The sequence below is a fragment of the Typha angustifolia genome, chromosome 15 (assembly GCF_048772165.1).
Source record: "Typha angustifolia cultivar Huaian chromosome 15, ASM4877216v1, whole genome shotgun sequence".
In the NCBI taxonomy this organism is placed as follows: domain Eukaryota; kingdom Viridiplantae; phylum Streptophyta; class Magnoliopsida; order Poales; family Typhaceae; genus Typha; species Typha angustifolia.
In genome coordinates, this window is record NC_133253.1 from 15,819,022 (window position 1) to 15,846,909 (window position 27,888).

The 27,888-nt window shown below is 35.9% G+C and overlaps 4 protein-coding genes and 2 long non-coding RNA genes across 8 annotated transcripts; 4 read left to right on the plus strand and 2 right to left on the minus strand.

The window, feature by feature from the left end:
• The first annotated feature begins 3,625 nt into the window (after window positions 1-3,625).
• Window positions 3,626-11,654, plus strand: LOC140777951 (ABC transporter G family member 39). Its single transcript, XM_073122400.1, has 24 exons — window positions 3,626-4,678; window positions 4,754-4,874; window positions 4,968-5,056; window positions 5,148-5,232; window positions 5,395-5,554; window positions 5,636-5,712; window positions 6,029-6,079; window positions 6,159-6,249; window positions 6,354-6,655; window positions 6,774-7,055; window positions 7,144-7,460; window positions 7,552-7,712; window positions 7,805-7,908; window positions 7,987-8,149; window positions 8,224-8,349; window positions 8,427-8,539; window positions 8,620-8,952; window positions 9,039-9,329; window positions 9,420-9,503; window positions 9,599-9,732; window positions 9,842-10,069; window positions 10,172-10,343; window positions 10,460-10,714; window positions 10,805-11,654. The coding sequence occupies exons 1-24, from the start codon at window positions 4,353-4,355 to the stop codon at window positions 11,060-11,062; spliced, it is 4,323 nt and encodes a 1,440-aa protein (XP_072978501.1). The 5' UTR covers window positions 3,626-4,352; the 3' UTR covers window positions 11,063-11,654.
• Window positions 4,719-6,482, minus strand: LOC140777952 (uncharacterized). The gene is made up of 4 exons (XR_012107126.1): window positions 6,342-6,482; window positions 5,416-5,521; window positions 4,983-5,254; window positions 4,719-4,858 (listed from the first exon to the last, which is right to left on the minus strand). It is a non-coding gene; the product is annotated as an uncharacterized lncRNA (long non-coding RNA).
• On the minus strand, window positions 10,574-11,984 carry LOC140777953 (uncharacterized). Its single transcript, XR_012107127.1, has 3 exons — window positions 11,905-11,984; window positions 11,711-11,830; window positions 10,574-10,712 (listed from the first exon to the last, which is right to left on the minus strand). It is a non-coding gene; the product is annotated as an uncharacterized lncRNA (long non-coding RNA).
• A 1,026-nt stretch (window positions 11,985-13,010) lies between these two features.
• Window positions 13,011-17,704, plus strand: LOC140778382 (superoxide dismutase [Fe] 2, chloroplastic). 2 transcript variants are annotated; one of them, XM_073123062.1, is made up of 9 exons: window positions 13,011-13,137; window positions 14,721-14,798; window positions 14,949-15,137; window positions 15,444-15,615; window positions 16,108-16,181; window positions 16,273-16,299; window positions 16,390-16,413; window positions 16,631-16,804; window positions 17,296-17,704. In XM_073123062.1, exons 1-8 carry the CDS (start codon window positions 13,027-13,029, stop codon window positions 16,754-16,756), a joined length of 801 nt encoding a protein of 266 aa, XP_072979163.1. In that variant the 5' UTR covers window positions 13,011-13,026; the 3' UTR covers window positions 16,757-16,804; window positions 17,296-17,704. The 2 variants fall into 2 exon arrangements, with proteins under 2 accessions (XP_072979163.1, XP_072979164.1); XM_073123063.1 differs by having other exon boundaries at window positions 16,631-16,792.
• A 793-nt stretch (window positions 17,705-18,497) lies between these two features.
• On the plus strand, window positions 18,498-23,819 carry LOC140776927 (uncharacterized). 2 transcript variants are annotated; one of them, XM_073120779.1, is made up of 6 exons: window positions 18,499-18,844; window positions 20,211-20,381; window positions 21,167-21,410; window positions 22,844-23,011; window positions 23,100-23,371; window positions 23,472-23,818. In XM_073120779.1, the coding sequence occupies exons 1-6, from the start codon at window positions 18,554-18,556 to the stop codon at window positions 23,616-23,618; spliced, it is 1,293 nt and encodes a 430-aa protein (XP_072976880.1). In that variant the 5' UTR covers window positions 18,499-18,553; the 3' UTR covers window positions 23,619-23,818. The 2 variants fall into 2 exon arrangements, with proteins under 2 accessions (XP_072976881.1, XP_072976880.1); XM_073120780.1 differs by lacking the exon at window positions 20,211-20,381 and having other exon boundaries at window positions 18,498-18,844; window positions 23,472-23,819.
• A 1,248-nt stretch (window positions 23,820-25,067) lies between these two features.
• LOC140778368 (protein PGR-like) lies at window positions 25,068-27,871 on the plus strand. Its single transcript, XM_073123042.1, has 5 exons — window positions 25,068-25,369; window positions 25,453-25,566; window positions 26,166-26,388; window positions 27,228-27,476; window positions 27,614-27,871. Exons 1-5 carry the CDS (start codon window positions 25,221-25,223, stop codon window positions 27,743-27,745), a joined length of 867 nt encoding a protein of 288 aa, XP_072979143.1. The 5' UTR covers window positions 25,068-25,220; the 3' UTR covers window positions 27,746-27,871.
• Window positions 27,872-27,888: the final 17 nt, after the last annotated feature.

Genomic DNA, 27,888 nt, shown 5'->3' on the forward strand with positions numbered 1-27,888 from the left:
AACCATATGCATAAATTGAAGAAGGTAATTTATGGTCTTAAGCAAGCACATAGAGCTTGATATGGTAAAATTATTCATTATCTTATATTATGTGGCTTTCATGTTTCAAATTCTGATCTAAGCATATTTGTGTAAAAGCATAGTGATATGCATATCATTGTTTTACTTTATGTGAATGGCATGATTGTTACCTATGATAATGACAAAAAAATTAATAAGCTTCTTGATGAGCTTGCTATTCGATTCAAAATAAAGAATTTGGAGGAGCTAAGCCATTTTCTTGGGTTGGAGATAGAGAAAATTGTTGATGGCATTTTTATTTCTCAAAAGAACTCTGTATCAAAGCTCATTGAAAAATTTGGATTGCAAGGAAGTAAATCATGTTCTACTCCTATGAATATCAAATTGAGAAAAGGTGATGACAATTTTCTTGAAGATCCAAGACTTTTTTGAACACTTATAGGTAGCTTGTTGTAACTCACAATTGCAAGGTCGAACATTGAATTTCTAATAGAAATAATAAGCCGATATATACAAGCACCTAGAAAGTCTTATTTGGATGTCGTCAAGAGAAATTCTTTGGTTTGTCAATTCCTTTCTTCATGTTAGTTTAATCAACAAAAATATTGCAAATTGTGAACTTATAAGTTTCACCGATGATCTTGATAAGAGAAAGTCAAGATCAAGTCATTTTTTAGCTTAGGTTTGTCTTATGTATCATGGTGTAGCAAAAAAAAAAAAAGATACGGTAATACTTTTTAGTACGAAGGCAGAGTATAAAACGGTGACTCTTGTGACATAAGAATGTGTATTGTGCGGACTTTGGTTAGTGATGTTCAAAGAGAGATTGACTATTCGGTGAAGATTAATTACGACAATCAAAGTACAATTAAATTAGCGACAAATGTAATTTTTTCATACAAGAACAAAGCACATTAAAATGGAACACCACTTCATTCAAGATAAAGTGTTTTAGAAAAAATCGAGCTTATTGATGTCCACTCACAAGACAACTTGGCAAATATATTTATTAAAGCTCTTCCTAAAACTAAGTGTGAAGAGAAAGCTCAATTTGGTCACTCATAAATTTGCACTATGCAAGAGTGTTGAAAATTACTGCTAAACTTGTTATCATTTTGTGATGCTATTTCATCTAGCTAGTTAGTATATAACTATTAAGGTCATTTTGATAGTCCTCATACTTATATCTTGAAAATAATTTTTATCTTACAATTTATGACTCTTGTTTGGTCATACGATACTAAGCAAGTCATTTTATGTCAAGAGGACTTTAGTTCATCTTTTTTCATTTGGTGTGATTTTAGAGAGCAAGAGAAGGAAAGATGATCAATCTCAGAGTTTTGTTAAATACAAGGTGGGTGACCTTCTATTCGACCTTTTATCTCTCTTGTCAGCTTGTCTTGTATATATATATATATATATATTGTTTTTTCAATTGTGAAGATATTATATTTTAGGTTTATACTTGGGTTATTATTTCTTGCGGTGAATATTACGATCTATATACATTGTGACTATTTGTACGCTTTGTTGTAAAGTTGTCTTCTCCATTCTTGTTTCTATTTATAGTTGTGAGATTTTGGGCATGTAGAAAACATTGAGTTTTTATGCTTAGACAAAAGGAGGTTCTCGAATTAAAGAACACCGGTTATCTTTTTTATATATATAAATTAAGAGTATCGTTAGGTAGGTTATCTTTTTCATGTATATATTTTCACAACCAAACGGTGAAAACTAATTAAAAAGAAAAACACACATCACTTGATAAGGAAGGCAAAAGTCCAAATTAATTCAAGATATATGTGAGCCAAAGGAGCTGTGCCATTAATGGCCTTATCTACCAAACCTAACTCGTGGGCTAAATACAATCAGAATTGTTTGAGTAGTTGAAACTTTTTAATGTCTTAGACTGGAATACAATTATTCCAGGCATCTAGAAAAGCATATACCTTAAATAATTGAGTAACTGGAATACATTAAAGGGTAGACTTAGGAAAATTAAAAGGGTATAAGAAAGCCCGGGTCGGATTAAAAATTCAACAAGGACCGCAGGCCACAAACTACCGACGTATAGAAAGAAAGATATACTTACGGATTAACAAACTTTACTCGCTAGGATTTTTATAATTCAGTTATATTTAATTTTTTTTAATTTAGCGTATAAAACTGAGTGCCAAATTTAGCATATAACTACAATTAATGTGTCAATATTAAGTATTACATATAAAACTTTAACATATATTACTGTAACAAAATGTAAACTAGAGTCTATTATTATAAATCAAATATAATTAAATCACAAAGGTCACTCTCACACTACCAATCTTTTTGACTCTAACAACAAAAGGTTTTGAGACTACAAGGGTCTTGAAGTCCCAATGTTTGACCAAACCAAGGTGCAGCAAAATTTATTACCTGGTTGACTTCTGTGATCTTGGTCAAAATCTCTCGAAAGTGAATGGGAAATTCAAATGGGAAAGAGTTGATTAAATGGATGGGAGCTAAATGTATTAGTTGATAAAAGTCTTGCTCTGCCCCCAAAGAAGACTTTTTTTTTGTCTAGTGTACAGTTGTGGTCTTCATTGCATATCACTCAAATTATTGAAGACTATTTGGCAAGTTTGGCTTGTTAATGAGTGGATGGAAAAGTAGTCCCAATGATAGATACCTATGAGAAACTAATTAGAGAGTGATTGGTATTAAATTTTTTTAGCATCATTTATAGGTTAACTTAGCATGGAGCAACTAAAGCCTTAATAAAGGTCTCAAGGCTAAGTGTATTAAGGGTTAAGTAGTCCCAATGATACTTATGTTTCTCTAATTCCTTTTAATTTATTCTCTAAAAATTTATAAGTATACTCTATTTTATGTTTATTGATATTTATATTATGTACTGCTTTTGGACCTTCACTTTCTTTTTCTTTTTTTTTTCTTTTTTTTTTTTTGGAGGAGTAAAGGAATTATATGCTCTGGTGCTATAGAGGTATAGAGAGATCAAAATGTTAAAAAAAAAGAGTAAAAAATATTATTATCTAATTATTTGAGTTTTTAGAGTAGTCGATGAATTAACATATAATTACGTTGATTTAAATTTTATTACGTGAAAGATATCCGTCCCATGAATTAAAGTTAAATTTTACTTATCAAATAAAGAAAACATAATAATCGACTTTTATAATGTTAAATTAACTTACAAAGCCATCAAGGAATAAAAGAAAAGGACAATAATAAGATCATAGAGGTCCAAAATGCATGACGTAAACAGTCATACATGTCTTTTATGGAATTTTTTTTAGATTAAATACATTTTATTCAAACAAAATTATTTTTTTAATAAGAGTAAGTTAGGGGAAAGATTCATATAATAATTTTATTTTATCATATTTAATAAATCTGCGGATCAAATTTAAAAATATTTATTAAAAATATAGTTATAGATAATTAGATAAGCTTTTCAGCTTATTTAAAATAATACCTATTAAATTTTATACGATAAAAATATAACAAAATATACATATGATCGGCCTGTAAATTTGTTATATATGAAAAGTAATTTTAATTTAAATATATATATATATATATATATATATAGTTTCTTTGGCCGTATTTATTGTTATCGCTGAGTAACTTTCGTCTAAAGTACACGTGGCGGAACGTACGTAACACGTTCATGCAACGGTCTCGTACCCCTAAAGTACAAAAATCCCATACGTCGGCGGGCCCCACTCGACCTGACCAAGCCGGCAACCGGGCTCCCTTCTTCCACACAATAAGACAACGACTCAATAGGATCAAGACGGGACCGTAACGGCCTTTGTCAGTTGTCACATCCCGTACCCAAAGAGATGTCGCCACGTAGACCAGACCACGATTTCGTCCACGCCAACTTGCAGCAGACCACCGGCATACAGACCGTGAAGCGGGTCGGTTAAAAACCGAGCCCTACGGCTTGACCTTGACCTAGCTATCGTTATCCGTCCCAAAAAGTCAAAACCCACAATTTGGTCAAACGAACCATGCACGCACAATCACACACTTGAAGTTGGAGGTCATGAAGCCCGAGGCCACTGTTCTCTTTCCCGTCACTTCCCAGTATTTAAAGCTCATCCGTCCCCCTCCTCCTAACTCTCCATTCTGGCCAAAACCACATCAAAAATTCAGTAACAAGGGAGAGGAGAAGAAAGCACAAGCCCACTTCTATCTCTGAGATCTCTTGGGTACAGCACCACGAATTCATTTAGCTGTTCATGTGTTCTTGATACTTGAACAACATACAACAACCCGGAATTGCTCCAAGTGAAGGTTTGGTGTGGTGTTGGTAGAATTAGACGATGGAAGGAGGGTCCAGAATAGGAAGCATCACAGGAGGTTTGGGCGAAAGCATGCGGCGTACTGCTTCCTCATGGGGAGCATCCACCGCGCGGTCTGGCAGGGAGGAAGATGATGAAGAGGCACTGAAATGGGCTGCCATCGAGAAGTTGCCGACATACGATCGGATGAGGAAGGGCATACTAATTTCAATGGAAGGTGAGCCGCAAGAAGTAAGTGTCGAGGAACTTGGCCTTCGAGAGAGGAAGAATTTGTTGGAGAGGTTGGTTCGGACGGCGGAGGAGGACAACGAGAGGTTCCTTCTGAAGCTGAGGGATCGAATGGATCGGTAGCTTCTCAATAAATTCGCAATAGATTACTCATTTGTTGCTATGTTTGCTTCAATTATCAATATTTCTTGCAGAGTTGGGATTGATAATCCGACCATCGAAGTCCGGTTTGAGCATCTGAATATTGACGCAGAAGCTTATGTCGGTAACCGCGGTGTTCCTACATTCACCAACTTCTTCTACAACAAAATAATGGTAATTCCAGGTTAACAACAGATCCAGAAAAAGAGAAATAGCTTCATGTTTTATGTGTTCCAGTATATAATGTGTTCTGCTTCAATTATTTAGGATGTCTTGAGTTACCTTCATATAGTTCCAAGTGGAAAGAGACCGATCTCAATTCTTCATGACATCAGTGGAATCATCAGACCTTGCAGGTAACAACTGGAACACTCTGGCCAGATAACAGATTTCAGTCCCGAATCAAGTTTCACCATCTTGATAGAGTTCTCTTCTTGTATTTCACAGAATGACCCTACTTCTTGGTCCACCGGGCTCCGGCAAAACCACCTTATTGTTAGCTTTGGCAGGAAAGCTTGATTCAACTCTAAAGGTAATGCTTGCAAATTAGTAAGCTGTTGTGTCAAATAACAGAGAGTTACTTTAGCCTGAAGTATAGAACACTACAAGGAATTTGTTATAACATATTGGTTACACAATTTATTTATCATGTAAAATCGTGAATCTCATACTTTGAAGGATTTGAAAATGCCAGGTATCTGGAAGAGTAACTTACAATGGCCATGACATGGATGACTTTGTTCCTCAAAGGACTTCTGCGTACATCAGTCAGCATGACCTTCATGTAGGGGAAATGACAGTGAGAGAGACCTTGAATTTCTCTGCCAGATGTCAAGGAGTTGGAACACGTTATGGTAGGCAAAAGTATTAATTTTGTTTACAGATGTAACCCAATTCTAAGAAAGTGTTATTAATATGTCTGTGATGAAATGCAGACATGCTGACAGAGCTATCCAGAAGGGAAAAGGCAGCAAACATCAAGCCAGATCCTGATATTGATATGTACATGAAGGTAAGAAGTAAGAACAAGCAGTAAAACTATTTTATATAGACTTCAAGTTAATGTTGAAAAAGTACTTTACTGAAAGACAAAAAGGAACTTGTATTTGCCAATTTCTCTTTTATCGTGCATTAATATTTCATGAAGACACTCTGCTTAGATTGAACCACAAGTAAGGAAATTGTAATAACTGTAGTTTCTAGCACCATTTGCTGGTCTATCAATAAGAACGCTTGGAATTGTCTCCTCTGCAATTAGCAGCATATGAACTTCATATAAGAATGTTCCTTTTGTTTAATTAGTTAATAAATTATTGGCACTTATACAGGCTATCTCTGTGGAAGGTCAGGAGAGTGTTGTTACAGATTACATTCTCAAAGTAAGTCCTGTAACTTTATTTACAGCTTAGTAACTAGTGCAAACGCAAAAAAATGATCCACTTGTGAACTTCATTGCAGATTTTGGGACTAGAAATATGTGCTGATACAATGGTAGGAGATGCAATGATAAGGGGAATCTCTGGAGGACAGAAGAAGCGTGTTACTACGGGTAGATCTTGAAGAAAAAAGAAATATGACTTGATGATTAAAAATGAATATGGCTCTTTGATCTGGTGATACCATATAGTAATCATAACTTACTGATTTATGCAGGTGAGATGCTTGTTGGACCAGCCAAGGCACTTTTCATGGATGAGATCTCTACTGGCCTTGATAGCTCCACCACCTTCCAGATTGTCAACTCACTCAGGCAATCAGTTCACATCCTTGATGGCACTGCAGTCATTTCACTACTACAGCCAGCTCCAGAGACTTATGATCTCTTTGATGACATTATTCTCCTCTCGGACGGAAAGATTGTGTATCAAGGTCCTCGAGAAGATGTCCTCGAATTCTTTGACGCAATGGGATTTAAATGTCCTGAGAGAAAAGGCGTTGCAGATTTCTTACAAGAGGTGAGTAACAAAGCTGACCGGATAAGAATCAAAACAGCAGCATCTTCCTTTTTTTCATGATTGCACCACTTTGAATCCAAAATTGCCATTTAAACATGGATTTTCTCTTCAATAATAGGTAACATCAAGGAAGGATCAGCATCAGTACTGGACACACAAAGATGAGCCATATAGATATGTTTCAGCCAATGAGTTTGCAGAAGCTTTCCAGTCATTCCACATAGGCCGTAAACTAGGAGAGGAGCTAAGAATCCCATTTGATAGGAGCAGAAACCATCCTGCTGCATTGTCAACATCAAAGTATGGTATTAGCAAGATGGAGCTATTAAAAGCTTGCATCTCGAGGGAATGGTTGCTAATGAAGAGGAATTCTTTTGTTTACATCTTTAAAGTAGTCCAGGTGAGTAGTCAGGAAACTTATTAATGCTCCTTCAGCATTGAAAATTCACAACTCTGCTTCTTAACACACTTCTTGCTATTTCTTTCAGCTCATAATTCTTGGAAGTATTGCAATGACCATCTTCTTGCGCACAAAAATGCACCGCAATTCAGTAGAAGATGGAGTCATCTTCTTGGGTGCCATGTTTCTTGGTCTAGTCACTCATCTATTTAACGGATTTGCAGAGCTTGCAATGAGCATTGCAAAGCTACCCATATTCTACAAACAGAGAGACCTCCTCTTTTATCCTTCATGGGCATATGCTTTGCCTACATGGATTCTCAAAATCCCGATATCGTTTCTGGAGTGTGCTGTCTGGATACTCATGACTTACTATGTCATTGGATTTGATCCAAATATTGAGAGGTTTGATAGACTAAAAACACATTGGCACATCAGATATGCGTTACTCGTTGTGGTTTCTTCTCAATACCTACAAATTGTTATTGTCATGCAGGTTTTTCAGGCACTATCTGCTGCTAGTATTGGTAAGTCAGATGGCATCTGGACTTTTTCGGTTTCTTGCTGCACTGGGAAGGGAGATGGTAGTCGCAGATACATTTGGATCCTTTGCACAACTTATTATGTTGATTCTTGGTGGTTTCCTTATATCACGAGGTATAAGAATTCATGGGAACAAATCTATACTCTTCAAAGAGATGCTTCCTAATGTCATCAAGTCAATAATATATGAATCTAAATTTCTGCAGATGATATAAAAAAATGGTGGATCTGGGGATACTGGTCCTCTCCTATGATGTATGTGCAGAATGCAGTTGCTGTGAATGAATTCCTTGGACATAGTTGGCAGAAGGTAATGTATCACTTCTAAACTGAACCATCTTTATTGCTCACCAAACAGGATAGTTTTGAAAATCGCTCCATTCCACAGGTTGTTAATGCAACAATGAGCACGGACACACTCGGAGACCAGGTCCTGAAAGCACGCGGGATATTTGTTGACCCCAACTGGTACTGGATTGGTGTGGGTGCATTGCTTGGATATATCCTCCTGTTCAACATCCTCTTTGTTCTCTTTCTTGACTGGCTAGACCGTAAGTATTTCTCCAGTCGGCTACATAGCTTCACCTTGCTTAAGCTTGACTAATTCATGATATGATAACTGCAGCACTCAGTAAAGGTCAGGCTGTAATTTCTAAAGATACACTGAAGGAGAAACATGCAAACAGAAGAGGAGAAACTATTGAATTGTTGCCTGCAAGAACTGACTCTTCTAAACCAACATCACATGAAGGTCTGTCTCAAGCAACCAATACTTTCTTTTACAGCAATTATTTTGTGTGACACCTGACTCAAGTGAAACAAATGCAGGAAGAGGTGGTGAAATTAGGAAAACTGAGAGCAAGAAAAAGGGCATGGTGCTTCCATTTGCTCCGCTATCAATCACATTTGATAACATTAGATATTCAGTGGACATGCCTCAGGTACAATAATGTTCTGAAGAGAACTCTGTCAAAGGTGTCCTATATAATCTAAGATCTTTACATGTAATCTTTGATCACAGGAAATGAAAGATAACGGGGTTACGGAGGACCGTCTATTGCTTTTAAAGGGTGTGAGTGGAGCTTTCAGGCCGGGAGTTCTAACAGCCTTGATGGGTGTTAGCGGAGCTGGAAAGACTACTTTAATGGATGTATTGGCAGGAAGAAAGACTGGTGGATATATAGATGGAAACATCTGTATCTCAGGCTATCCTAAAAAACAAGAAACATTTGCTAGAATCTCTGGCTACTGTGAACAAAATGATATCCACTCTCCACATGTCACAGTCTATGAATCTCTTCTCTACTCGGCCTGGCTTCGCTTGCCTCCTGAAGTCGACTCTGACACAAGAAAGGTGTGTGGAGCATGTCATGGTCAACTGTTTTGTATGAATGACTTGTTACTTCCATTCTGTCTCAACTAATTTATATATCGCTGCAGATGTTCATTGAAGAAGTCATGGAACTAGTAGAGCTGAATTCACTGAGGGGTGCAATAGTAGGCTTGCCAGGAGTAAACGGTCTGTCAACTGAACAGCGAAAGAGGCTTACAATTGCTGTTGAACTTGTTGCCAATCCCTCTATCATATTCATGGATGAGCCAACCTCTGGGCTAGATGCAAGGGCAGCAGCAATTGTGATGAGAACAGTGAGAAATACTGTAGACACAGGAAGAACTGTCGTCTGCACTATCCACCAACCCAGCATTGACATCTTTGAAGCTTTCGATGAGGTGGAGCATTGATGCAATAGTAATTCTCAAGTCCACCGAGTTTTAATACGTTTGTATTGACATTGACATCTCTTTCTTGCGCCATTACAGCTATTCCTTATGCAAAGAGGAGGAGAAGAAATATATGTTGGCCCCTTGGGACGTAATTCATGCCATTTGATTAGTTACTTTGAGGTGAGACTCCCTGACAAGTTGATCATTTTGAAATGCCTTCGTTTCTATCTACTTAACATTCAACATCTAATATCATTAACATTTCATTGCACCAGGGTATTAAAGGAGTTAAGAAAATAAAAGATGGCTATAATCCTGCAACATGGATGTTGGAGGTGACCACTGCGGCACAAGAAGAAATTTTGCAGGTCAACTTTGTGGAGATATACAAAAGCTCTGATGTCTTCAGGTATACATTTCTACTCCATGTGTTTTAGTTTCATGCTTAAAAAGTTGAACACCAAATGGCCATCATTACCTCTTTTCTCTAGCTCTTCCTCATCAGCTGATTACTGCAGGAGAAACAAAGCGTTGATCAGCGAACTTAGTAGTCCTCCGCCTGCTTCGACAGACCTCTTTTTTCCAACCAAGTATTCGCAGCCCTTCCTCACGCAGTGCAATGCCTGCCTGTGGAAGCAGCACAAGTCATACTGGCGTAACCCATCCTATACTGCCACTAGGATTTTCTTCACCACTGTAATTGCCTTAATATTTGGTACCATCTTCTGGAGATTGGGTAAAAAAGTGTATGTACTCATCCTTACAATAGTATGAAGCTATTGAACCATTGTTATATTTCATCTTCTACAATTTCCGGTAACCAAATACATTTGCTCTAAATCTTTTAGGAGCACAAGGCAAGACCTGTTCAATTCCTTAGGATGCATGTATGCTGCAGTTATATTCATCGGGATACAGAATGGCCAGACCGTGCAGCCAATTGTAGATGTTGAGCGAATGGTTTTCTACAGAGAAAAAGCTGCTGGAATGTACTCTGCTCTACCATATGCATTTGCACAGGTAATTTACATTTCTGATATAACCCAAGTTCATGTGAATGGAAGCTTTAATTCTTGTCCAAATGCAGTAAATTTTCCTCGTAAAGCCATTACTTAAATCTAGTCTATCATGTGCAGGTTTTAATTGAGATTCCACATATTTTCCTTCAAACTGTTATATATGGACTCGTAGTCTATAGTCTTATCGGCTTTGACTGGACAGCTGGGAAGTTCTTCTGGTATCTGTTCTTCATGTTCTTCACTTTCATGTACTTCACATACTATGGGATGATGGTGGCTGCAATGACGCCCAACAGCGACATTGCTGCCATAGTCGCTACTGCCTTCTATGCCATATGGAACATCTTTGCTGGTTATCTTATTCCTCGACCTGTAAGTGTCAATCGACCATTAACTGAACCTGAAGTTACTTAAATTTCTTGATAGAATCATGGTTCTAAATCTGTTTGTGGCTGATAACAGAGGATTCCAATTTGGTGGCGGTGGTATTCATGGGCATGTCCAGTTGCATGGACCTTATATGGACTAGTTACCTCACAATATGGAGACTACACAAACTTGATGGACAATGGGGAAACAGTGGAAGAATTCATCAGAAGGTTTTTTGGGTTCAGACACGATTTCTTAGGGGTGGTAGCAGTCGCAGTTGTCGGCTTCACCGTGCTCTTTGCTTTGGTATTTGCCATTTCAATCAAGGTGCTCAACTTTCAAAGAAGATGAGAAGGTGGAGACAACCACATGATTATTGCATGCAGTTTGCTTCTAGAGATACTAACTGCTAAACTTCATATATGCTGAAGAATCAAAGTACTAATCCTCAGTTTTTTGCATTATCTCCAAGTTTTGATTAAACATAGTGAATGTGTATAATAGTTTGATGATAGTTGGGACAAGCGGCTTGTTGTTGTAGTAGATGTATGAAAAAGTTTTTTTTTTTTTCCTTTTCTTCACCTATTTACTTGCTTTAGGCTATCCTTCCATATCAGCAGTAAAAAGCCTATGATGTTTTGTAACTTCTTTCATCTCAACAAACAGAAAATAGTCTTTTGGTGAGATCATTGACTGTTATAATTAGGACAAACATGATCACATATAGCGGAGAAAGATCACAAGCTTTGCACCTAACAATTACTGGTCTAATATGAAAAAAGTTACATCAAAAGAAGTGATCTTTTGTGTGACCTACATGAAATAATGAGAAATTGATGCAGTAATTTGGTAAACTGGATCAAAAAATCAAGCAAAAACAAAACAGATAGGATGATTTAACAACTGGCATGAATCTTTTTGAAAAGAACAAACAACCAAACAAACAGTCAAAAGGACAAACCCAGGAGCAGTATTTGAATGCAATATCAAACTCACTACCTTGATTGCAGTTGGATTTAAGTAGATGGGAGAAGGAACAGTTTGAAGGTTGATGTGGAGTGTTGTAGTGCTGCCCACCAGAACGAGGCGACTATCAGAAATCTCGGATCTTTTCATTTGCTGAAGCAATATTACACACTGCATTTAATCACACAAAAAAGAAAAGAAAAGAAAAAAAAGGATGCTGCACGAACCTTTTGATCCATTTAATGGTAGCTTTTGCCAAGTTTCTACGCGGATTTACTGGACTTTTAATCCCTCCATTGTTTCGGAGACAAGTAAATGAGTATGTTTTCGGTTATCCCTAGGTGGTCGCGGATTAGACAAAGGGCTTTTTACATAATTACCACCGAAAAGTTTCAAAAATATCATATTTGCCATTATATCATATTTGTCACAAAGAATGTTACGAATCTTTTATAATTACCATTTCGGTTAGTTTTTAATGAATTATTCCTAACAAATTATTGTCGAAGTTAATAAATATATCTAATTGACTAAAATAAATACCCTTCTTTCTATAAATGAATATATTTTAGTATGATATTAGGTATTAAGTATTTGATAGCTTTTATTCATGGTGGCAATTTTGACCCAATTTGAGATTTATTTATATTTATTATATTAATTTGTTTAACATATTTATGACTCAACCCGCCAATCTTATATAACTAAGTTCGATAACTCGACTATGACTCGGATAATCCATTTATCACCGGAATAATCTATATATAAGATTATTTGTATGTTAACCCATTTATAACTTTTATAACCAATTTAATAAATATTTATTTTATATATTTATATATTTTTATTACCTTATTCTTATTCTATCCAAACAGAGCTCCATTGCTACTGTTAATTTTGAATCTCTTATTCATAATTTATAGCTAAATATCACTAAATCTAGTATAAATAAAACCATGATGAATATTCCTTTACTATTACTAATACCACGAATGTCAAACCCCTTATCCTTATTTTCTTATTCCAATTAATGTTGAATAAGGGTGAGGATAACTCTATCCTAATATTGCAACTAAATACAAAAAAAACATAGCTTTTTCTCTAAGCTATGAATAAAAAATAAGTGTAACATTATCCGTGAATTATCTTATGAACGAAGGCCTATAAGATAAATTTAGGCAAGATATAAATTTGCATATAAGAATGGATTAGATAAATTTATTCATATTACAAAACTTGGATAAGGGATAACGGTAATACCCGAAACCTGAGAAGCGGATCCGACCCGAATTCCGTTTATCCAGTCTATAGATGCGAAGAACGCCGCTTCAAAAGAGAGAGTGGGAGAGATGGGATTTCAGCTTCTATCTTCGAGCTGCTACTGCGGCTCCCAACTCCCTTCTCAAACTTCTAATGGCATCCTTCGCTTGTCCACTGTTACCCTGCCGAAGCCTTATCAGGTTCGTTCCATAGGCTCCGATTCTTTTGTTTTTTGGGCTCTAGTTTCTTAGTCTGCTGTGGGCATTTGTGACCACTATGTTTCCGAAATGGCTTCTGCTGGCTGGAATTGCTTAAGTGCAATGTCGTTGTTTTTTTGAAGTGGGTAATTTGTGTTGTTGCCTGTGGAGAATTGCTTGTTTCTTGAAACGTTTTCTTTCAAGTACGAAAGGAGTGGAAATAAATGAACTCTCTGAGTATATTTGTCGAACAGATAGTTTGCGTGGCGCATATCATTTGTTGAACAATTGGTATGCATATGGATAGATGTGTTAGCCGGAAAAGCAATGTCTTTTAGGCTTTTATGGCTATTCGAGATCTTTGAGTACTAATGTTCAAAGAGCTTGTGTTAGGCCCTTTAGAAGTTTGAGGTATTGAGCTTGATTTTGCGTTTGCCGCAGTCTGGGGTTAATTACTAATTCTTTTTTTTAATTATTTGACCTCTTGCATCAAGAATGGCAGATTGAGTATCTAAATAAACATAAATTTAAGGAAATGCAACCAGTAGGAATCAAGAGGATCAGAAGATTTATTGGCATATTTTGTGTGAGTAATGCAAATAGTATGACATCTTATAACTTGCTGTAACCATTGATTAATGGTATATAAATGTACCTTTGTTTTCTAGGCTTGGGTTGGAGGGGCACGGCAAGTTCTGCTTGGTGGTTTATTATTTTGAGCCATTTGTACTTGGACGAGCAACCTTGAATTACTGTCAGAAGTATTTCAACATTAAGTGATATATTTTTGCTGTCTTTTTAATAAGCTATCAAACGTGCTATATCTAACCGTGCGCATAAAGTTCTGTGCTTCTGTTACATCATGTTGGTTATTAAATGGCTAACTGTTAGCTGAAAACTGTTAGGAGAAACTGAAAAACTACAATTCTGACTTCAATCCTGCTTTTCATTTAAGCAGTGGGAATTGACCACGTGGTGCTTTATGAAATGACGATGACGAAAAACTGAAATACGATCCAAAGGGCAATAAGTTTGGAATCTGAACGTCCCAACACAACCTCTTGCTCCATTGTGATTTAAAAGGTCAACCAACTAGGTATAAGAGCCGAGTAGCAATAGGTATTTATGTATCGGTAGTATAAGATTCATATTCATGTAAACTAAAAACTGTCAGAGCATCTAATCAAGTAGAACTACAATATCTTCTGAAAGGGGCCGAAATTAGTTGGTCTATTTAGTCTCTTACTCTACCACAAGTTGGTGCAAAATTTGTAGATATGTCTAATTTCTCTAGCAATATAGTTTGAGATGAGCTAAGAATATATAGCAAATATATTTTTATGTATTCTTAATATATGTTATTGTATATCTCATCTTTACTTATAGTTATGTTAATGTGACAAAGGCAGTTATATATATGCTAAGTTCTCACAAACTTGCTTATAGTTCAAATTATCATGTAAATTCTAAAATCCCATCCATGATTATTGTTTACGCTGCTATAAACCTGTATCATCTTTCCTTTTGAGCCTTTAGTATTTGATTGTAACTCTGTACACTATCTTTATGTCAAATGTTCATGGCAGAAAAGGCAGTTTTCTCAGAGTCGAAGAGCTTCTAAAATTCTGGCTTATTATGGTCTTACTACTCCTCCATATGAACTTGTAAGTAAATCTGATATATTTATTTTCTTTATTGAAAGCAGATTTCTTCATATACGCGTCAAATCTGTTCTCACTTGTCAGCTGTCATAAATTTTTTTAAGTTTACTTTTACTAATCCATCGAACATCATTTTTCTTGTCTTGTTACTAGGATGCTCTGGAACCCTACATGAGCAAAAGAACACTTGAACTCCACTGGGGTAAACATCATCAAAATTATGTAGATTCCTTGAATAAGCAGCTCGTTAACAGCCCATTATATGGCTGCACTATGGAGGAACTGATAAAAGTAACATATAACAATGGCAACCCATTACCAGAATTCAATAATGCTGCTCAGGTTATTCTAGATTCATTTTTTTATCCTGTCCTTTTTTCTCTCTATACAGCAGTAGAAGATGATTAGGTCAAATTGCACTCAATCACCTGCTGATTGTATCTTTATCGGCTACATAATTTGTTAACTCAGATTTGTCATTCATTTGTTGTCAAGAACATGATATCCACTAATCTTTTATGACAGCTGGAAAAATTTAAGGGAAGCTAAATTTAAATACTCCATTCTCAGGAGACCAATTTATTTTCATCTGATAAATTCCTAGCCCTTAGGTACAATGCTGGAACCTTACAATCCCACAATGTGCAGATCTGGAACCATGATTTCTTCTGGGAATCAATACAACCAGATGGTGGAAACTTGCCTTGGGGAGGTGTTCTGCAGCAAATTGAAAAGGATTTCGGCTCATTTACTAATTTTAGAGATGAGTTTGTTCAGTCAGCCATGGCACTCTTTGGATCTGGCTGGGTGTGGCTTATATGTGAGTCATGCTTGGCCTTCTTGCCACACGATGTTTTTTACATATATAAAAATTCATAATTTCAGATACTGCATGACATTAAAAAGAGCTCATAGTACTATTGAATAATTTAATCAAATTTTGTGTTATACTAAATAGACTCCCATTTCTTGTTTACATATGCCAGCGAGCTTCAGTAGATCAAATTTGAAAGTCTGTTTTGGTTCTATCGTCTCTTTTTCTTAGCATGTCAAATCCTTGTTTGGATAATTTACCTGTCTCTTTGACTCTTGCCAAATAGCTGGAGGCAAGTTTAACTTCGGTTGCAAACTTTGCAAAAGACCATAAACCAACGTACAACCAATGTTGCAAAGGCTAGCTGATCTCTGTCAAGAAAAGAAAAAGAGAGATCCTGCTCTCAAGCCTACTTCTGTCTTGTATATTGTCTGGCTGAACTATTATATCTTCAAAAAGATTGCTTTCATGATTTGCTCTATTTCTGTTTTGTTTCAGTGAGGGCCGATGAGAAAAGGCTTTCGGTAGTTAGAACCTCAAATGCTATCTGCCCACTTGTTTGGAGTGACATTGTATGTTAGGCTTTGGTTCAAGCATGATCCTTTCTCCTATAATTTGTCCTTGATATCCTGCTAATATACTTTATCCATTTCTGTTGAGCAGCCAATCATCTGTCTTGACATGTGGGAGGTAAGGAAATCTGTTTTTTTTTCTTGTTTAGTTTCACCTATTGTGCAATTGGTACTGATGATCCTTATTTTCTCCTTCTAATTGGCGCAGCATGCATACTACCTAGACTACAAGGTACTCTTTTAGTCCCTTTTGTGATTGATATGTGATTTTTTACTTCTCATAATTAATTACTCTAATAAAAAATCCAAATTTCTTATCGTTGAAGCAATTCTTGTAGTTTAGCTTACTCTAGGTCAAGCTAGATATATATATAACAAATTAGTATGCATTAAAGTACATTCCATGTTGTCCATATTGAATAGCTGATTCTGAATGTACTTTTGTTCAGGATGACAGAAGTACATATGTGAACACCTTCCTGGATCATCTTGTGTCTTGGCATGCAGCCACATCACGCATGATGCGTGCTGAGGCTTTTTTGAACCTTGGGGAACCAAAGATTCCAGTGGCTTGAGATGCTAGCAAATGAACGTCCCGTTGCACATCACAGGTAACTGAAAAGGTATCCATTTCTCAGCCACACGAAAGGTTTAGATGGTAGAGAACCTGATATGTTTATTATGTATCCTAAGGCCAGTTCCCTGGTAGTTCATTAGGAGAAGAAACAATTTAAGCATCATTAAAATCAGAGCAATGTAGTAGAAGAGGCTTTCTCCCATTTGGCAACACAAGAACCTCTGGCTTTACAATTTCTATTGGAGAACCTAACTTCGAAAGAAAATGAGTAGTTACCATACACTTGATATAATGTAATGTCATACTACTTTCAGAGCCACAGATCACAATTACTTTTTCAAGGGATGCTTATAAAAGATTTCATCTCAACTCAGACACTAAGCTGAATTTTGTTAGACAGATAAGAATGAACAAGATGGATGATGCACTGGATGCTTCACCATCCAAACTTTCCAAATAACATAGAGCGAAGTTCCTAACGCCTTTAGATTAGAATTCACTGTTTTACTCTGATTACAATCAGGTGATATTTGACAGGGCAAGTGCATAATTGGAGCGGGCAGAATGACCATGCACCACAAGAGTATGGCAAACTCATATCCTGTTTCATGATCCATACCAGTGTTGGTGCTACTTTGACCTACTATTATTATGGATGAGAGTACGTAAGAAAGCACTTCTAAAACAAGTATTGGACACCAAAACATTTTTGCTCCTTGACCTTTGAGCAGTATTGGCAGGAGCAATCTTTTGTGGTTTATTAAATCCAAACTTTCTTATCTATCCCGAGTTGTAAGCTGCAAAATGGGTAAAGGGAATTTTTTTTTTCCAAAGCAGCTAATTGTTATTTAGATCGCAGGTTAGCAGTTTTCTGATCTGAATTGCAATGTGATTTCAGAAAGTGAGTTTTGCTTATTAAATTTTGCCAAATGTTTTCCAAGACAGCAACCTCCATGTCTTGCTTGCTTTGAGTTTAAGGATCCACATTAAATTGATTTAGAGATCTATAAACTTGTTTAGTAACTAAATATTTTTTATTTTTTATTTTTTTATTTATATCTAATTGAGTTTATTTTTAAAAAAATTAAGACTAATTAATTAAGTTCAGAGCTTAATCTTAAACTAAACAAAGCCTTAGTTCTTTTCTGGCTTTTATGTATCTTTAAGCTTATGGCACATATCCGGCAATTTAAATAGGCATATATTCGCGTAGCCATATTCCGTAATACGATGCTTGTATTTATAATATTTCAAATGTAAATCATTGTATTAAATCCTTGCGTCAATCTACTTTATATTAAATTAAAATTAAAATTATATTAATTTTATAATTAAAATTGGTAGGTATCTTGAAAATAATATCGTAGAGAAATTGTTTGGTGGTCAGTGATTTAGTAGCTTGGTTTGATTCGGTTGATGACTCAGTAGTACGATTAATTTAGAAGAACAGCTTAGCAACGCAATGACTTAGGGTGAGTCTCGGCAGCATTTGATTCGAAGCAATTGTTTGGCGACACATATAACTTGAAGTCTAGACTAGACAGCTAAAAGCTCGGTGAGACCTAAAATGTCTCTGTATCTAGGGAGGGTTGGCCATTTATCCAACCCATATGTAGCCTTTAGGCTCATGAATGATAAAAAAAAAATTATAATTTATAAAAAAATAAAAGATATTTTTCTCTTTTTTTTTAATACCTTATATCGTATAAAATAATTATTACATCCTTAAAACTAGTCTCAAAACAAAGGCGTCATTTTGAGTTCTCCAGTACTTCCGTTGTAAGTTCAAAGGAGCATGGAGAGAGAGAGCACGAAGGTTTCAGTGGAATCGATGGTTTTAGAAAACCTAATCTCGCGGGGGTGGCGCTTCCGAGACCCCGACGAGATACGAGCCCTGATCCGTACGCACGATACCCTTCCTTCTGCCTCCACGTCGTCGTCGCCGTCCTCCTCCTCATCGCCGTCGGTAGATGCTATCGAATCGGAGCTCTTGAACATGGACTTGAGGTCCTTTGGTGGAAAATCTCTTCTGGATCCCTCATCTATAAGGAAATCCTCCTACCTCCAAGGTCCCAAGGTCTTACAGGTACTAAACCGATTAATCCTTCTGTCCTTTTGAAATGAAAGCAATAATCTGTCAATATGTGATTAATTTTTTGCTTCAGTTTGCTTACAAATGCTTGTTTAGTGGTGTCGATAGATTCATTTGCCTTTTTTGTGAAGATATTGGATAAAAAAGCTTGGACTTTTAATCAATAAATATGACTTGACTTTGTCTGGTATGGATATGATTGTTGAGAATCGTATTGAAACAAAGATTTGAATATTGGGTGAGTTAGATGGTCTTTTGTGCAAGAGATGGAAGCTATGTTGATGTGAAGTGAACAAAGTATATAGGAAGATGAAATTTTGTTCCAATCAAGGGCTAGCTGGATATTGCCGATTAGACTGAATGTACTTTAGTACAATGGAGATAAAGGGCATCCCTTTGTGCGAGGTCCTGGCAATGCAGGTCTTGGGGAGGGCCGGTACCCTTAGTTCAAGATAGGTTGTTTTCATGGCTCTAGTTCATGAAATAGCTGGCTCTAACCAATGGACAACTCTTCTGAGGCATCCTAGGAATTAAAGAAGTTGTGATACAAATGGATAGCTTCATTTTCTACTAATGCTTACTAGAGATTTTAAGCAGGATTGAATTTAAGTTGTTCTAGCAAGAGGAGGAAAAATATAATTGATAAAGGACAAAGGACTGACATTTTTTGTCCTTTCCTTTTTTTATCTTTGGTGTAATCAGTCCTTAAGGTTTCAACAGAGAGACTCGCTACCTCTTATATCTGAAGCTATACAGTCCTTAGGGTTTTACCCTAAACAGCAACCAAACACCATCTAATAATTTAAGGCGGGAGGGAACACCAACCGTAAGGATCATTTTGGTCAAGTGGCCGGTAATTCTATTTCCCATGGGAAATATCCAAAGAACTATTATGAACTAGCCGACTTGTAATTTAGAGAAGAACCAAGTCTCTCTATTGATACTCAGTTCCAGTTTTGGATGAAATACCTATATGTACATAGATATGGAGTAGTGAGCAATACATACAGAAGAACATCCTAATGTATGGACCTCCTACCAATGAGGAGCTTGAGGAGGGCAAAATTTATGCAAGTATGCAACTCATGCCCATTATTAAAAAGCTATTTTGATATTCTAATCCATCAGTTAATATTGCTTGATTGAGGTAAACCTTATTGTCACCCAAGTTGGCACCTTGTAACATTGGCCTAATGTATTGTAAAACTAATTTAGTTGATGCCCTCAAACATTTCCCATCATTTGTTGATTATGATTCCTTATTAATGTTCATCTTGCCTAAGCTCTTTTTTCTCATGTCTTAACCTTTTATGAGCTTTTTATCCTTGTGTATACTAAAGGAAATTTCAACTTTGTGCAGCTAGTGTCCATAAGGGATATATACCAAAACAGCATTGATGCTTCATTTAGAAATTCACAATGTCAACGTCGCCTTCTTAGATTCGTTCTTACTGATGGTATTTCTGAAATAACTGCTGTAGAGTACATTCCAATTCCATCTATCACAGAAGAGATAATTCCTGGCACCAAGGTTTGTTGATTTCTATAATTTTATGGTAGTGATGTAGCTAACTAGTTCTGAAAAGACTCAAGGTTGTGGTGCCATGTTTACTATAGATGCACTCTAGATGAAGTTCCATAGCTTTGATCCACGTGATAGATAAAATCTCAATCTTGTTCTTCATTTTGTAGGAGCAAGGTTTGATAGATAAAATCTCAATCATGTTCTTTTTGTAGGAGCAAGCTTACTTAAAGCATGCTCCTTTTGAACACAATGAGCTATGTCAGAACAGTATATATTCAATATCAAAATTTCTTTATTATATTTTTTGAGAACTAATACATTTGTCTATCAGGTGACAGTTAAAATAGCCACGCAATCATTGTCAATGATGATAACGATGTCCAAGAAATGATCAGGATTGTTCTGCTTTCTACCAATATCAAATAGCTCAATTTCCAGTTTATTTCTTGTCTATCAAAGCTATCGTTATTCTCATTTAATTTAGTAATGGCATGTTATAGTAATGCTTATTTAGTGTATGGAGACTTTTTAGCGGATAATCTATTGGAATATATCTTGAAGATAAAAAGTTCACCCAGAAATTCAATATTAGATGCTCTTTTCCCTTTTCTTGTTCATTTGTGTTTCTTCACATTTTTATTAATAACTTTTCCTTTCACACCAAGTTTTTAATTCTGTCTTGTTTTTTCTATATTGGTTCAAGAGTTTCGGATGTGTTGATTTATACTACTACAACTAATTTCATTTTTTTTTCTCTTTTGCTTTTTTACCTTTGCTTATACTTTTTTTAGGTTCGCTTGGAAGACAAAGTTCCAATGCACAGTGGCATACTGTGTTTAAATCCTAAAGTTGTTACTATATTGGGAGGTCTTGTCCAATCTCTCAATGAAGAGTGGCGGATGAGTCAGAAATATTCAGGCTTCTCTCGTTTATCATTGAGGTTATCTCAAAATGATGACGGTGTTGGTCCGCCACAATTTGAGAAATTACAAATTGGAGATCATCCATACAAGGTTTCCCAGCAACATGGTCATGGTAACCAATCTCCTCTATTTCATATTTCTTCTCTAAATATTAATTGAAAGGTAATTCAACATTTAGATAAATTTAGTATTCCATTCCTGAAGGAAATTTTATTATAAAATATGTTTTACTATGATGAGGGGGATACAAATTTAAGGTTGACCAATATCGATAAGTTGATTGACATCTAGCACAGGTCCTTGTTTTCATGTTAGAGAAGTGAGAAATATTACTAGTTGAATTAGGATATGGAAATAGTTTATTTTTTAAATTGTTTTGTGATGTACCATCTTATCTATGTCTCTCATCTGGAAACTTCATTATAAAGAATAAGGTGTGAGCTTATAAGGCCTTCTTTCAAAGGTCTAATGTTAAACCACTTGCTTAACTCTTAAAAATGAAGAGAAGAGGCCTTTTGATGTCAATCTTCATATCAAAGAAAATGAGTTCTTTATCGTTTGGATGCCCTATAGTAGCTAGCATTATAAAAAAATATTTTGGCACCATCTGCCTGTTTTATTACCATCTATTTTTGATCCTGTATCTTGAGCTTTCCATCTATATCACCACTTTAGTGCACTCAAATAACACAAACACACTAAAGCTTATATAATATCTTGTACCCTTTCTCCTTATCATCATTATACTTGTGTCGAAGAAGTAGATACCTATTAAATATATATCCATATCTTAATCTTGAGCTCTAAGTTTTATATTGTATAGTATTCATGTTTAGAGTTTACATAAGAAATTCTCTTTTGTCAATTCACCAACTATTCTAAAAGCCTAACCTATTAGAGAATGATAGTTTCCTTTTATTTTACACTCCCAACCCCTATATTTTGATTAGCCCAAAAAGTGGAATTGACTTAAATGGGATAGAAGTTTTATATTTTTAAATAGCATATAAGCCTAGTAGGATTGGAATTCAGGACTCTGTTCTGATACTATATTAATTCAATAACTACTTTAAAAATTTAAACCATTAGAGAATCATAGTTTTTATATTTCATATTCTATTTAGATTTTTGTGAAATCAATATTTGTCCTAGTCATAAGTATATCTGTATTTGTTTAAGTAAGTATTCTGGTCAAATTCAAATAGGATTTTTAAGGATGTGAGACATATCAGAGTATAAAGGATCCTATTTGTCTATTTCATGATTTCATCTATGTTTTGTCTAGCAGTACTGGCTTACTACTAATGAGATAGGGAAAGATACAGTTATGATTATTAGGTTGGATTGCATGCATATTATATTTTGTATAAAGCTTTTCATAAGTAGTTCGGATTGATGTCCTGAACATAGTTTAATGTTTATCCTGGATTACATTTATCAGTTTGATGCTGTCTTGCATTTTTGCCTGCATTCTTGTGAAATGTCATTAGGCATCTAGCTGTTATGTGTTGCCAGAATTGAAAGTTCCTTTGGTCCGAATTGCAGTTTCTACCATTAGAAAAATGGAAAGCAGTCAGGGTCATCAGGTACTTGATAAGAGATACCATTCTAGTCATACAAAAGCAGAAAAGGTGGTCAATGAGCCGAAAATGGACTCTGTGGCTGGTAAGATTGAAGATAAAGATTCTAGTTTGGAGACCAGACCGAAGGAAGGTTTGCGCATATCCTTGTTTTTGCTGCTCTCAATTGTAGATGTAAGTATGTGAAGTTTGTCAAATAATTTCTTTTCTTCACTTTACAGTCAGTGAAGCTGTTCCTGTTCAAAACCAAGCTGCTGCTCAGAAGCTTCTGCAGAAAATGACCCAGCCCATGCGCGAAGATAAGCATGGTAGGGGTCACAGGTACAGAGACAGAAGCAAGCAAGAAGAGACTCATGTTTTCACTTTGGATGAATGGGAAAAGAGAAAAGGTGTTAGCTCAAATTCAATAGCAACTGGTAATCTCCAAGATACCAGTCGGGATGAGGAGCTCGCAAGGCAGATACAGAACCAGTTAGATTTAGAAGATTTTCCTGTTGGTTTCTCTTTCTAACCTATCATTCCTTTAATTCAGCATCCAAATTTAGTGACCGAGTTATTATGTTCTCATGCTATAACTTCTGCAATATTTTCAGGGACCGACAGGAAATTCAGAGGCAGATCGCATACGAATGAGCATGTTCAGCTTTGGTGGAACTGGAGAGAATGACGACGGAGGAAGAGATTTCAGAGGAAGGGGTAGAGGAAGGGGAAGGGGAAGGGGAAGGGGCAGAAGAAGATGACTGTTTACTATCATCTTTGTAAATTTTTTTTTTTGTAGCCTTACTTTCTCGGTTATGTTGTTGAACCCTCTGGTGTTCATGCATGCTTTTAGCTGGTTCTGATGGTATTATTTATTGGGAAGCCAAGTTATCATCCCGTTGCTGAAAGAATATAAATTAACCAGTTGAGGAACACTATCTTCTCTCTTTCATGCTGAAAGTATTACATCTAGCGCAGTGATTAATTAGTTCATGATAGAGATTATGAGTTCAATTTCTTTTATAAATTTACGTTGAGAGTGATCTTTGTTTGTTGTTCAACAAATATTAATCTTTTTGTCTAATTTATAATTAATCTGAGACTTGTGGATCTTAACAAAGCGTATCACTTTACAATCATGCACCATTAATTTCCTAAGAAAATTAAGCCCTTTGAGGGGCTACAAATATTTCTAAATGCAACTCAGCACATAGAGATATTCAATAATGCAAGATGTGACTGCGTATCCTACTGTTGGTGGAATTTTATATACAAGAAAAATGGAAAAATTGTGATCGTCTCAGTTGCATGCGTTTGTTGCCAATGGACTAATAAAAGTTGATTTATTCCCCCATTTTGTTCTCTAATAGGGGGGTTTATTTGTCCATAAACCCTCCAAATGGGGCTGAATGAGGATAAGTAATGATAAAAGGATCCCTTGATATCTCTACTCAAAACCTAAATATTTCACAGAGGTGTCCTAAATCTTTGCTAGATAATAAACCTGAAATATAATATCTATAATTCCTTCAATTTATTTTTATTTTTCAACCTTATTGTTAGAGAAATAGGTTGAATAAATTTTAGGTTTAAATACATTATACCTTCCATGTACTTATATCCAAAATCACTTTATCATTCTATACTTCAAAAAGTCTTAAAGTAATCTTTATACTTATGACTAAGTGATGACTAAGTGAGAGAGTTGATTCTTCTGTTAAATTTAACCAAATACTATGACTATTTTGATAATTTGTTACATTATATAAAAATCTACATATCTTCTCTAACAAACACGATAGAAGTATTTTGGTTATTTTGACGTCATTTAATTAAGTTTAACGAAAAATTTAACAGTTTTACTTTAGTCATAAGTTTAGTGACTGATTTACTTTTTAAAATACAGAGAGAGAGAATAATTTTAAGCATAATTACATAACGTAAAATTCATTTAATCCTAAATTTTATGAATATGAATGTAAAATTTACTATGCAAAGAAAAGTATACAAAGTTTGATAAACTATTATTGTTTAAATAAATTTTAAAAATTTGACTCAGTTTGAAAAAAATATAATATATATATATATATATTTATCTTCATCATCTTATTAACCAATAAGACGGCGCTAATGAGTGTGGAGCCCACATAGTGAATCTTTTTCTCTTTATCTAGAAAAGAAAAGTAAACATTAGGGAATCTCTTGGAACTGCTAACTAATAGGTTTTCCTAGTCCTCCTCGTTTACATCTAGGAGGCGATTTAAAACGGATGGGCGGAAGTACCCCGCTTCGTCCCGTTCGAATCGAATCCTCTCTGTCTTCCTCTCCGATACCCTAGTCGCATAATCGATCATATACGGAAGATGGACGATAGCCTTAAGATTCGATTCGCCGTCTCGCTCCTGACCTCCTTCTCGATGGCGGCCAGATCCTTCAAGCGTAAATCGGTCGATCTCTCAGCAGTTTTCGTTGGGATTCCCGTCATGGTGATCCATATGCTTGCCGGCTATAGGTCAGATATCTAACTCTTGTTTTTCTTCTCCTCCTCTCCTTTTTTTTTGTGTGTAAATTGGGATTGTATTCTCTCTTCTGTAGGTTTGCGGCTCTATTGCTGGTGTTCTTCTTCACGTCTTCGAAGCTGACGAGGGTAGGGGAAGAGAGGAAACGAGCCATCGATTCGGAGTTCAAGGAAGGAGGGCAGCGTGATTGGTTAGATATAAAATTACCTCTTTTAGTTGTCTGTTGAAATATCTTGGGATAAAGTTAGTGCTTGTTTGCTTCTCTTGTTGCAATCCTGTTTATCATAGTTGTGATTATTTTAGCTTAAATTCTGCCCTTTTAGTTTCTGGAGACAAAAATTAGTCTTAAATTATTGCTGAAATGTTTGTACTTTGATTTCGTGTTAGATATCTTCTTTTTTGGGTTAAAGATTCTGCTTCTATTATAAGTTTGTAATTATATACAGGAGATTTGCTGCCGTTTGGGTCCATTTTGCTGCTCTGGTTTGCCTTAATGCTAATCCCTAGTCTACTTTTGATTCAATGTCTAGGTCACTTTCTTTTTGGCAAAATATGTTTCTAAACTGTATGCCAATACTTTTGTTGAAGAAATAGCTAAAATGACCTAGTGTGTATTTTGACTAGTCTAGTTTGCTTCCGCAAAATGATCGAGAGAGTTTGCCATAGATGAATGGATTTGATTTTAAAAAGTTGTGAAATAATTTGTCTTGCTGTTGGTTCAGTATCGGTGTTTTCAGCAAGTATTTTGCCACATTTCCTAATGCAGGTGTGCACCATTGTGATTCACAGGAAGCAAGTTCTGTCAAATAGTGGTATTGCGACCCTCTTGGTGATTACAATAGCATCCTTAACTGGGGGGCAAGATAGGTGCTTGGACACAATGGAATCAAACCTTATCACTGGCCTTCTTGGTGGTGTTATTGGACATTATGCTTGCTGCAATGGTGATACCTGGTCTTCAGAGCTTGGTATACTTAGCAATGCTCAACCACGGCTAATCACAACTTTCAAGGTATAACTCTTCAATTTTTCTGGTAATCACAATCTTAACTAATCTGACCAGTTATTGATTTCCAAGGTTCTGCATTTTTTTAATTGCTTCTACATAGAAAATGGTAGTGTTCTGCTTTACTCGTCATCTCAATGGGTTCCTATCATCCATCTTACTAGTAGTTGCTAGTACAAGTTACAGTCAAACATCTATATTTGGTCATCTAGGCTCAAATCCAAGTATAACTACTGGTAATTCCCGTTGGGTATTCATTTTCTGGGTGTAAGCATTCAAATTGTTGCACAGTATTTGACCAAGGTTGGGATTAGTAGTTCCATCCCTTCATGGAATTAGAATCCCTGGGTTTTGATGGCAATATCCCTGATCCTTTTAGACAATTTTAGGACACCTCTTTTATAGTCTGACTTTTTTAATGGGATTTGGGAAAGCTCCTCTCAATCTTATTCCCATACCAAACAAGATATTGATGTTCTTTCTTTTTTTTGGACTTTATTATTTCAACATTTCATCTTACATATATATGAGATGTTCAGTTTCCTTTCCTGATCCGATCATGTTGTAGGGTTGAAATAGCTTATGTTGAATTGCTTTTTACATTCTGTGTTAAGAATGCTTATGGGCCACATACAGGACCGGAACTGCATTCTTCCAACCTGTGCTATAACATGGTTTGCCCATCACATTAATATGATTAAAGAAGTCTTGCATTCTCACTAAAGATGCCATTTGCCCCTTACTAGATAGTAAACCAACTACACAAAACTGAAAAGTATCTGTAATTTTTTATGGATGTGACCATTTGAAGCTGTTAATTGCTTTCTCAATCTTGTATCTATCAGAGAGTTCGGAAGGGCACAAATGGTGGAGTAACTCTAGATGGACTTCTTGCAGCTGCAGCAGCAGGCTTTATCATTGGGCTCACTTTTGTCCTTGTTGGATTCGTTACATCAGAATGTTCTCGTGATGTAGCTTGGAGGCAGCTGCTGGTTATACCTATTGCCACAGCAGCTGGGGTATGTGGAAGCTTGATTGACTCCTTATTGGGTGCAACAGTTCAGTATAGTGGATATTGCAATTTGCGCAAGAAGGTAAGAAATTTTCTTCTCTAGGCCAATGTGCCATTGGCCATTGCACCTAAAGTATTCTGCTCTCTGTTTAACCACAATATGAAGCTCTGCATGTTTGTGAAACTTGTCTTTACTGTGCTTATATTTGTTCTTTTGAGGTGGTTGGAAAGCAAGGACCTACTGTCACGAGGATTTCTGGAATGGATATACTAGATAACAATGGCGTCAACGTAGTTGCGGTGCTGATAACAACAATTCTTACCTCTACTATGTGCTTGTACATCTTCTAAGGATATTGTTTGTGTGTCCTCTTTGTCTGCAGGATCATTTTGGGCATTAAGTAGTTGTAGGTTTGTAACATTATAAGAGGATTAGCATCTACAGCTGTGTCATATGAGAAACAAGCTATTTATTTACCATTACACGTTATTTT